The following is a 10,876-nucleotide window of genomic DNA, read 5'->3' on the forward strand; positions in this document are numbered from 1 at the left end:
TCACAACCATCTGTAATGAGGTCTGGCACCCTCTTCTGGTCTACAGGCATACACACAGACAGAACATTGTATACATAATAAATAAATAAATATTTTTAAAAAGTGGTTTCTCTGTGTAACAACCCTAGCTGTCCTCAACTTTAGACCAGGCTGGCCTTAACAGCAAAGTGCTTTTCAAGCATGAGGCCCTGGGTTCTATCCCCACACAACAGGACATGATGAACACTGGGAAGATCAGAGAGACCTGGGACTTGGTGTTGTCACAGAATCGCTGGCATTGGGGTACTAAGAGTGAAAAAGATGAGCTGTAGCCCGGTGGTGGTGGCACATACTTTCAATCCCAGCATTTAGGAGGCAGAGACAGGTCGATCTCAGTAAGTTCCAGGACAGCCAGGACTGTTACAGACAAATCCTGTCTAGAAAAAAAGGGGGGGGGGGCTGCAGAGTAAATCAATTACTGCAGCCAGTAGTCCTGGAAGGTGTGCCCATAGCATACATCTGAGGAAGCATGGGGGGGGGGGGGGGAAGATGAGTGACTGCAACATGCTTCTCTGTGGCTGCTGAAATCACCACAGGTCAGGACAGGAGTCACATGAGAGATGGCCGTGTAAAGAGCTATAGTAAAGGAGTAGGGAGGAGTTGCCTGGAGTCCCTGGGTGTTGAAACAAAGACCCTTGCACCGTCAGAGCGTGAGTTAGGAGGTAGGTGGTGAAGGTCTCAGATCAGCCTCTGGTATCTGAGTTGTGGGAAAGAAGGCAGCTTGCCACTGGGGAGCACAGGATGGCAGAGGCCAGAGTATGAAACTCGATGTACTATCATTTTGTGAGTGGCTTTAATATGCCAAAATGTTTTATTTTTTAGGCTTTGTACCTGATAGCAACAAATGGAACTCCTGAACTTCAGAATCCAGAGAAACTTTCTCCAATATTTCGGGATTTCTTAAACCGGTGTTTGGAGATGGATGTGGAGAAAAGGGGTTCAGCCAAAGAACTGTTACAGGTAAATTTGGTGAAGGTAACTTTTGGAGGATGAGCTTCCTAGTGCTGATGCTTCCCTTTTCACTTGCCACATGCCCGGCAGTTGCTTTACTTTAGGCTTTCATTTCTAGCAATAAAATTTATTTATTTTTTGTTTTTTTGTTTTTCGAGACAGGGTTTCTCTGTGGTTTTGGAGCCTGTCCTGGAACTAGCTCTTGTAGACCAGGCTGGTCTCGAACTCACAGAGATCCGCCTGCCTCTGCCTCCCGAGTGCTGGGATTAAAGGCGTGCACCACCACCGCCCGGCTTAGCAATAAAATTTAAAAAAAACAAAAAACAAAAAACCTTAATTGTGGCCAGGCAGTAGCGGCACACACCTTTACTCCCAGGACTTGGGAGGCAGAGTCAGACGGATCTCTGAGTTTGAGGCCATCTTGATCTACAGAATGAGGTCCTGGATAGCCAGGGCTACACAGAAAAACTCTATCTCGAAAAACAAAACAAAACGTGTGTGTGTGTGTGTGTGCGCGCGCGCGCATGCGTGTGTGTGTGCGCACGTATTTGTGTGTGTGGACAGACATTATGGAGGTCAGAAAAAACTAGCAATAGTCGTTCTCTCCTTGTCAGACTTGCCGACAAGTGCCTTTACATCCTGAATCATCTCTTCCGCCCTTAAAAAAACAATTTTTAGTTGCATAATTTTTAATCATAGTAAGTTTCTGTAATTAATCAAATCTTGGACCTGTTCAGTGCTGTCACGAGTATATTTATGGGTCTTAACTCTGTAGAACTATTTTATTTCTTTATTCATTCATTTCTGTGTGGCCCAGCCTGGCCTACAGCTCGCCAATGTTGTTGAAGATGGAGACTGATCTTGAGCCTACCAAGTACTGAAATCACAAAGATGAACCACCATCTGCCTGTGCAGCTAGGGATTGAACCTGGCCAGGACTTTCTGTATGGAAGGCAGGCACTCTGCCTTCTGAGTATACTCCTGGCCCCTTAAATCTTTAGATGTTATGCAATTAGGAAAACTTACTGGGGGTTGGTAAAGTAGCTTTCTGAGTAAAAGTATTTTGCACCAAGCCTGAATACCTAAGTTCAATCTCTAGACACATACACACACACACACACACACACACACACACACACACACACACGAGTTTCATACACACAGAGTCTCACACTAAATTAATGTAATTAAAGAAAGGGGGGGAAGAGCCTAGGCATTATAGTTCACACCTTTAATCCCAGCACTCAGAGGATCTCTGAGTTAGAGGACAGCCAGGTCTTCACAGAACACCTTGTCTTTAAAAGCTGAAAAGAGAAGAAAGAAACAGAGTAACTTCTTAGTAGGCAAAGATTGCTGGGAGTTTGAAGCCAGGATAAGTTACAGCTCAAAAACCAAAACCAGGGCTGGGGAGATGTCTCTTTATAGAAAGTGCCTGTTGCCCAAGCATGAGTTTTGATCTCTAGCACACATCCAAGAAGCCAGGTGTAGCTGTGTATGTCTGTACACTATACACTATGTATGTCATCTATATACTATATATTCTATTTATACATGACATGTCTAGGCACTATAGTGTCTATACATTATATGTCTTACTATATATGTATATACATTATATTGCACTATATCAGTCTAGATACTATATATGATGTCTATGCACTATGTCTATATGCTATATGGCTATACATTTGTCTAAATACTATATATATACTGTGAAGTCTACAATATATATGTCTATATGCTATACATGTCTATATACTATGTATGATGCCTATACATTATATATGTTTATGAACTATGTGTGTCTATGCACTACATATATCTATATACTATATATGGTATCTATACACATATATGTGTCTATACACTCTAGTGTTGGGGAAACAGACAGATCCTTGGAGGCTGTTGGCCAGTGTAGCGGTCAGTGAAAGACACAAGGAAAAGTGTTGTGAAGGGCTCCTGACATTGACCTCTGGCCTCCACACTTACACACAAATATGAAAACAGCGTACAAGCTCATGCCACACACACAAACCAGCTCTCCTTGGAGCTGTAAAAGTGATGTCCTGACTGTGAGAATTTTAGGAATCAAAGTACATGGTTTTGTTTAATAAACAATGATCCATAAGTAATTTGGGGCTTCAGTTTCTAAATGTGTAACATTTCTATATTTTCTTTCTCCCCTCCGTTTGGCAGCATCCGTTCCTGAAACTGGCCAAACCATTATCTAGCTTGACGCCACTGATCCTGGCAGCTAAAGAAGCCATGAAGAGTAACCGCTAACGCCATCAACTGAGGCCTTGTATTCTTTTATCCATTTTCTAAAAGAAGTTTTTTAAAACATGAAATTGTTACTCTGAGAGATGTAAAGAGACAGTCTGCATCACATGGAGAAAAACAAGCCAACTTCTATTTTCTAAAGATGACCAAGAAAAAAATACAGTAAGAGAATTATGACTTCCAGATGAGCCCCTGCTTTAGGGTCCAAAAGGAATTGTGGACTGCCTCACTAGCCTTCCATTTCAGCAGACAGCGCTTGCCTTGCGCGTACTGTGTGGTGACTCTGCCACTGCAGTAGATCCTGTTTGTTGTCTCCTTTGGGATACTTCCATACTTGAATGTCAGATTCGAGTTTTTCTGAGTATTTCTTAATCTGCTGGTCTCACCTCCCCCCCCCCCCCCCTTGTAGCCTTCCCTTCCTCTGATCTGATCCTCTGGAGTTGTTGCCTAAATTGAAGGCAAGTGCGACAGAAATTATGTAGCTCTTTATATTGGCCAAAGAGCTTGCTTGACATGTGACTTTTTATAGAAGTTAGGACCAGCGTTGTACATGTATTTCAGTCTAGAGCTTAAACTGAAGGGGAAAGTATGTGATTTTTACCTTTTTTAACAAATGTGAAAGAGTTAACTTTAGAAGTTTCATGGTAGTGAGTTTGACATTTGTTACATGTATAGAAAGGACTAATAATCTATATTTATAACTAAATCATTGATACAGAGAAAGACTCCACTGACTGTATGTTCTTACCATTTTTGTCTTTTCTGCCTGTTTCTCCTCAGATTTGGCTTTAGGAACCAAAGTGATTTGTTCTTCCGCTTGGACTGCATGCCTTTGGTGCCGGTCCCTTCCCTTTTGTTCCCTTGGGAATGAGTGTCTGTATATGTTGCGATTTTAGGTATCGGGTTTTGTTCAAATCAACCCTTATTTCGCATACACCCGGGCAAGTAATAACCATTGAATTTTCAGAATTTAAAAGTTAAGAACTGTTTTTCTCTTTAAAAGGAAAAATATTTGGGAGTAGCAGAAAGCAAGAGAGATTTGAACCTTGGTATTCTAGGCTAGTCGTAGAAATGAAATGGCAGTGTTGTAGAGATAAGGCTCATGGCAGTAAACTGTAAAGAGTCATCTGGTTTACAGTGCTCCCAACCCATTATGTTTTACTGCGAGCGATGAAATAGAGTACATGGTGTTGGGGTAGTTTAGTTTTTGTTTTTCCAAATGAATATTCATGTAAAAAACTGGAGAAAGAGAACTGCAATGTGCATATTGATAGTGATACTTGTTATTCTAAAGATTTAATGAGAGGTCTGTGACCTGTAGCGTTAGCTCTTAGCCTGCCCTCCCCTTCCTGTCTTTTCTCTCTCTTCTCCTTATTGCTTTGTTGTTTTGCCTGTGGAGGAGGAAATTATCTCTTCTGCTTCCTGGAGCCACAGAAGAGGAAGTTCTGTGGTTGGTTCAGGACCTGTCCCCGCCATCCCCTTTCAAAAGAACTTGACACATGTTTGCCATTCTGCACAGTACGAATCATGAGTAAATAGGTGTGCTCTTTGGGACACTTGGGGAAAGGGTCAGAGTTTCATTTCCTGTTGTGCCCATTCAGATACGAGGATAAGAAGAGGTCTCTGGGGTCTTCATAGCAGAAAGGTCTTCAGTGAAACTCCACATCTAGAGCACTTAATGTCTTGTTGTCCTTGTGATTGCCTTTCTACCTGGACTGCATTTGGCCTTCTACAACTGTCACTGTGTATTTCTGCTGGGAAGCTGCAGTGTCTCTTGAGTTGCAGATGTGAGCATTGTTTGTAAACAGTTGTCTGGGCAGATGATAATGGTGATACTGCCGACAAAGTAGAAAGCCAGTGAGATGATGGAACTGGTCCTCTGTCCCATGACTGCACAAGAAGGCACCCCATCCTGTCTTAGAGACCACAGGGGACACGTGCCAATGCCCCCGCCGTACGCTGTGACTCCACAAGGGCTTTTCTCTCAACAGAAGCAGTTTGGGGTTTGTATTTACAATTTCTTGGATGGTTACTTGGATGTCCATTGCTGGCGACGGACTTTGTCATTCACACATGACTCCGAGGTTAAGGGAGCTGCACTGTTGTTTATTCTCTCCTGACCTGGATAAACTAACCTGTAATAGTTTAACAGTAATGGTTAATTTTGAGATGTGTCATTTTTAAACAAAATAATCTTTAAAGCAATATAGAATTGTGATTTATTAGTTAATTTTAAATTAAAATGTTGAGATCCTGTTAAAAGACAATTGTATGACTTGAGATTCATATTTTTTTAATAATTGCCTCTGTATCCTCTCTTTTGTCATCTCTAGAGTAGGAAACCCCATTGGACCTACTTTGGTAGTCCTCTAGTGTTGTTGGGACTGTCCCCCCTTATGTATTGTCTTACCTTGTGGTAGGCCCAGGTGTATTTGTTTCTCTTGTTCCTTTTGCTGCTTTTACAGAACACTTTATCCTACCTAGAATAGTAAAAAGTGACTGCAGCGTTCCACACCGTGACTGGCACAGCTTTGCCGTCATATGTTGAGTTCCTGGAACAAAGTAGGAGCCCTCTTCCCTTCAACATAAAATATTTAGCTGCTTGAAATGTCTCTAGTGACCACCAGTCCTAAACAGGCTTTGCCTTTGACAGGCAACTTTCAGCTGCCTAGAAGTATTTCTCATGGGTTCATGTGTATACACTGTGTTCTTACCAGAACATGTTTACACCTTATCAGACCTTGGTTAGAGTTAGAAGGGAGGTGTTAAACAGTTTGCATCTGGTTTTGAATATGAAAATGTTTGAAGTGTACTGAGATCTGCAGCCGCTAAGGCCATTTTCTGCCAAGCCACTAGGATTTGAGAGTACTGACTCCTGCAAGTTGTTATCTGACCTCTGAATGTGTATGTGTGCACACATACATACACACACAGTCACATGGGCAAATGTAATTGTTCTTTTCTTTTTTTATATAGGGTCTCTCTGTATAGGCCTGACTAGCTTAGAACGTAGGTAGATGAGCCTGATCTCACTCAAAGAGATTCCCCTGCCTCTTGCCTTCCAAGTAATGGGATTAAAGGTATGCACCACCTGTCCTGTCCTTACACTGTTTCTAATGTAGTTTTAGACTGTAGTTAATGGGACTGGAGCTGTAGCTCAGTGGTGAATCACTTGCCTAGCACGCACAAAGCTCCGAGCTGATCCCTAGTTCCAATAAAAACAGAAAGAATCTAGGCCGCTATTTGACATTACTGCATAATTTAAAAATTAATTATTGCTAAAATCCAATTAAACGCTTCTTTTTGGTTTTTCTAACAGAATTTCATAGCACTATACAAAGCAGATTGGTCTTCCTGGCCGCCCTTGTGCCTGTGATTGATAGTTTAGTGGTTTTTCTGTAGTGTAGCATGTGTAAGGAAAATCCAAACATGGTGTACATTCGTTGACCACTCCGGCAAAGATGCTGGGTTAGATAATGTGGCATTCGGGAGCAGAGTCAAGCACTGGCCTGCTCCTTGAAAGAACTCAAGTCTTTCTCATTTTCTGTATTCTATATTACCCAAAGAGCAGAAGAAAATACATGGTAACCTTGTCAAACATGTTCATTCTGTATCAAAAAGCAAAGCAAATAATTGGTTTTCAAAATTTTTGGTTGGAAAGTAGTCACTTTTTTATTTATTTATTGTTTTTCCTCTTTTGATAGGTGGAAATTGAGTTGAGTAAAAAGTAACTTATTTCTGTTTTGTCTTCAAATTTCATATTGCCTTCTAGTTTTAATTTAATCCCACATAATTAACTGTTCTTTGCTCTTAACTGCTGTATTTCATGACTGAATAATTTTGTTCTTTGAGAGCTAGAAATAAATTTTCATGTCCATTTTTTCTTTTCTTAAATTTCCACTTTTTGTCAGAATAACATCAAAGAATAAATATTTTAAAATCTTAATAGGTTTTCTGCCAGGCGTTGGGGGCGCATGCCTTTAAATCCAGCTCTAGGGAGTTAAAGGCAGGCAGATCTCTGAGTTTGAGGCCAGCCTGGTCTACAGAGTGAGTTCCAGGACATCCAGGGGTACACAGAGAAACCCTGTCTCAATAAACAGAAACAAAAAAGGTTTTCAAAGAAAATACTAGGATTTTGAAGGGGGAAGGAACAGACTGTCACATAGCCCAGGCTGTCTTCAAACTTGCTATGCAACCTAGGGTAACAAACTTCTCCTGCCTCTTGTTCCAAGTGCTGAGATTACAGACATATCCACCATATTCAAGCTCACGAAGTACAAGCACTCAGATGCTGGATTTCACATCTGTTAACAAGGGTTCTCCAGCTGCACTGCATCCCCACCCGTTATGCTAGTGTTTTTAATGATGACTGTTTTAGACCAGTTCATGGTGTCATGGTACCATATTTGTTTGTTTGAACTCAATGTCGTCCAAGCTGGCCAAGGTTTGTCTTGAACTCCTGATCTGCTCAGCCTTCTAGGAGCTGAGATTACAGGCTGTGCCGCCACAGTTAACACTATCTTGACTCTATTCCAAAGCTCCAAATTAAGAGGGGTCCTTAGAGAGCCTGAGTAGAGGACTGGAGAGATGGCTTGGGAGTGAAGGGTGCTTAGTCTTGCAGAGCATTCTCAAAACCATCTGTAGGGCTGGAGAGATGGCTCAGCGGTTAAGAGCACTGCCTGCTCTTCCAAAGGTCCTGAGTTCAATTCCCAGCAACCACATGGTGGCTCACAGCCATCTGTGATGAGGTCTGGTGCCCTCTTCTGGCCTGCAGGCATACAAGCAGACAGAATACTGTATAAATAATAAATAAATTAATATTTTTTTAAAAAAAAAATCTGTAAGTCCAATTGCAGGGGATCAGATGCCTTCTCCTGATCTCCCTGGCCACCAGGCATGGTACACATACATTCATGCAAGCAAAACAGTCATGAACATACAATAAACTATGGTTGGACAGAAAACACAATCCTTTATCCTAAATCTGATTCAGAATAAACTTAAAAATAGCCCAGCTAGGAGTTCAGTCAGCAAAGTGCTTGCCAAACAAGCATGAGATTGGAGTTGGGTTCCTAGAACCCAAGTAAAGAGCTGGATGTGGTGCCTCACAAATAAAGTCCCAGCACTGAAGACCTGTAGAGATGGGCAGGTCCCTAGGGCTCACTGGCAGTCAGCCAGCCAATCCCGTAAGTGACAAGACACTGCCTCAAAATACATGGTGAAGAGTTGACACCTGACATCAGCCTCTGGCCTCCTAGTGCATATGTGCACACATAGCCCACTGCCCTTCTGATGTGCCTGGGCATCTGAGAAACTAATGATTACTTGACTGAAGTGTAGCATGGGGTAAAGGCGAAGTCACAAACAAATCCCACACCAGTTTGGAATTATGATTAATAGAATGGTTATTTATTTAAAGGGGAAAAAACTTACAGATCACCGTCCCAGACAACAGCCCTCTGCGCAATCAGGAAGGGAGTCTAGTCGCCAGAAGCGGAACAGGAAGTAAGAGAGAGTGAGGAGGGAAGTGGCCACTTTTTTAAAGGGAGAGAGACCACACCCCAATGGGCTGGTATCTCAGCGGCTATTGGCTGGAGGAGCGGAAGGACCTCCCGCAACAATGGGGGCAGGAAGAAGGTAGAAGAGAGGGGAGTGGAAAAAATGTATAGTTCAATAAAAAAAACCAAAACACTAAATACATCACTTAAGACATGTTTGTAATGGTGGAGTGCATAACTTGGTGTGACCCTGAAAGTCCGCTATGAAGAAAGCACAAAATGTGTACTGTTGTAGACTGGGGTCCAGGGCATAGCTTGTGAAGTATTTATTAAACTATTGGGTTTGGTTCTGTTCTAACGCACCCATTTTGGGGAGGGGGAACTTAGATGAATTAATGCATGATCTTAACATGGTATAACTTTATGTGCATGTTTTCCTCTCTTTGAAATTTGTTAGTATGTATTATACATAATGGATTTCATTGTATTTTTTCAGTATGTACAATGTCTTTGATCCTAGTCACACACACCTCATAACTCTCATGTCACTAGTCCCAGTTTGTTTTTGTTTGCTTTGTTTGTTTGTTTTGCAGCAAGGTCTTCTCTGTGTTCCCCAGACTGGCCATAAGTTCATAGAATTAAGCAGCGCCCTTACCTCAGCTTCCCAAGTAGCCAGGGCCAGATTCTCATCCCTGGCTTCTAACTTTTTTGCAGGTCTCAGAACCTTTGCCTAAGAACAGCTAAAACGTGCCTCAGTGGTTGATACCAATACTTTCTGTACTTCTCTTTGATGTCTCTGACAGTTCCCCTCTGATCTCAGCAAAACCACACTTGCCAGCATCGCCAATGACTTCCTAATTAAGTTTCACAGCTCTTGTTTGTTGTGTGTGTGTGTGAAGGAGTCAGTTCTCTTCTTGCCACTGTGGATTGACTTGAGCATCGGTGCATTTACTATTGAGCCAAATCCCTGGCCCCTTACCAACTCTTTGTAGTCTTTCTGAATGACTTCTGTTACATTGGGCATAGCTGACTTGGTAGTGATTGGCCAAGCAGTGTTTTAATTAATACAGTTCTGTGTAATTATTTCAGGTCTGAGCAGCCAGGAACGAATGAACAGCCTCCACCAAGACTGACTGACCCCCCCCAAAAAAAGGAGGAGAGAGAAAAGCTGTTGCTGGGCAGGAGAGATGGGCCCATGGGTTAAAGTGCTTAATGGGAACAAGGCTTGAGTTCAGATACCCAGAACCCACATAAAAGCTGGATGTGTAGCCAGCCAGGTGGTGGTGGTGCACAGCTTTAATCTCAGCAGCACTCAGGAGGCAGAGGCAGGCGGATCTCTGTGAGTTCCAGGACAGCTAGGACTACACAGAGAAACCCTGTGGTGGGGGAGCTGGATGTGGAAGCAAGAGCATGTAATCCCAGCATGCCATGGGGCTTGCTGGTCTGGTGTACACAGCAGAAAAGGAGACCCTATCTCAAGTAAAGCTTTTTGTTGTTGTTGTTGTTTTGGATTTTTTTTTTTTTTTTTTTTTTTTGGTTTTTCGAGACAGGGTTTCTCTGTAGCTTTGGAGCCTGTTCTGGAACTAGCTCTTGTAGACCAGGCTGGGCTCGAACTCACAGAGATCCACCTGCCTCTGCCTCCCGAGTGCTGGGATTAAAGGCGTGCGCCACCATCGCCCGGCTGTTTTGGATTTTTTTGTTTTTTGTTTGTTTAGTTTGGTTTGGTTGGTTTTGTTTTTTGGAGACAGGGTTTTTCTGTGTGGCTCTGGCTATCCTGAACTGTAGACCAGGCTGTCCTCAAATTTAGAGATCACCAGCCTCTGCCTCCCGAGTACTGGGACTAAAGATGTGCACCACCACTGCCTGTCAAGAAGATTTTGTTTACTTTGGAAAGAGAGACTGTCTCAAGGCCGAAGTTGAGGACCAGCACCTGATGCTATCCTCCCACCTCCACCTGCTCACTGTGAAGTATGTGCCCACATTTACAGCTACTCAGCTACACAACACGTGGTAGACAGCCCTGGCTGCCCTGGAACTCAGTAGAAACTCCACCTGCCTCTGCCACTCAAGTCTGAGAGTGAAGCCATGCATGACTAACCAGCATGCAC

General features: G+C 42.7%; 1 protein-coding gene across 1 annotated transcript in view; it reads left to right on the forward strand.

The window, feature by feature from the left end:
• Positions 1-7,313, forward strand: part of Pak2 (p21 (RAC1) activated kinase 2) — a 69,292-nt gene extending 61,979 nt beyond the window's left edge. Inside the window, exons 14-15 of the mRNA XM_057764349.1 lie at positions 862-999; positions 3,187-7,313. Of these exons, the coding sequence (XP_057620332.1) occupies positions 862-999; positions 3,187-3,273 (225 nt within the window). The 3' untranslated portion in view covers positions 3,274-7,313. The remainder of the gene's footprint in view (positions 1-861; positions 1,000-3,186) is intronic.
• The last annotated feature ends 3,563 nt before the right edge of the window (positions 7,314-10,876 follow it).

The sequence above is a fragment of the Chionomys nivalis genome, chromosome 3 (genome assembly GCF_950005125.1).
Source record: "Chionomys nivalis chromosome 3, mChiNiv1.1, whole genome shotgun sequence".
Taxonomy (NCBI): domain Eukaryota; kingdom Metazoa; phylum Chordata; class Mammalia; order Rodentia; family Cricetidae; genus Chionomys; species Chionomys nivalis.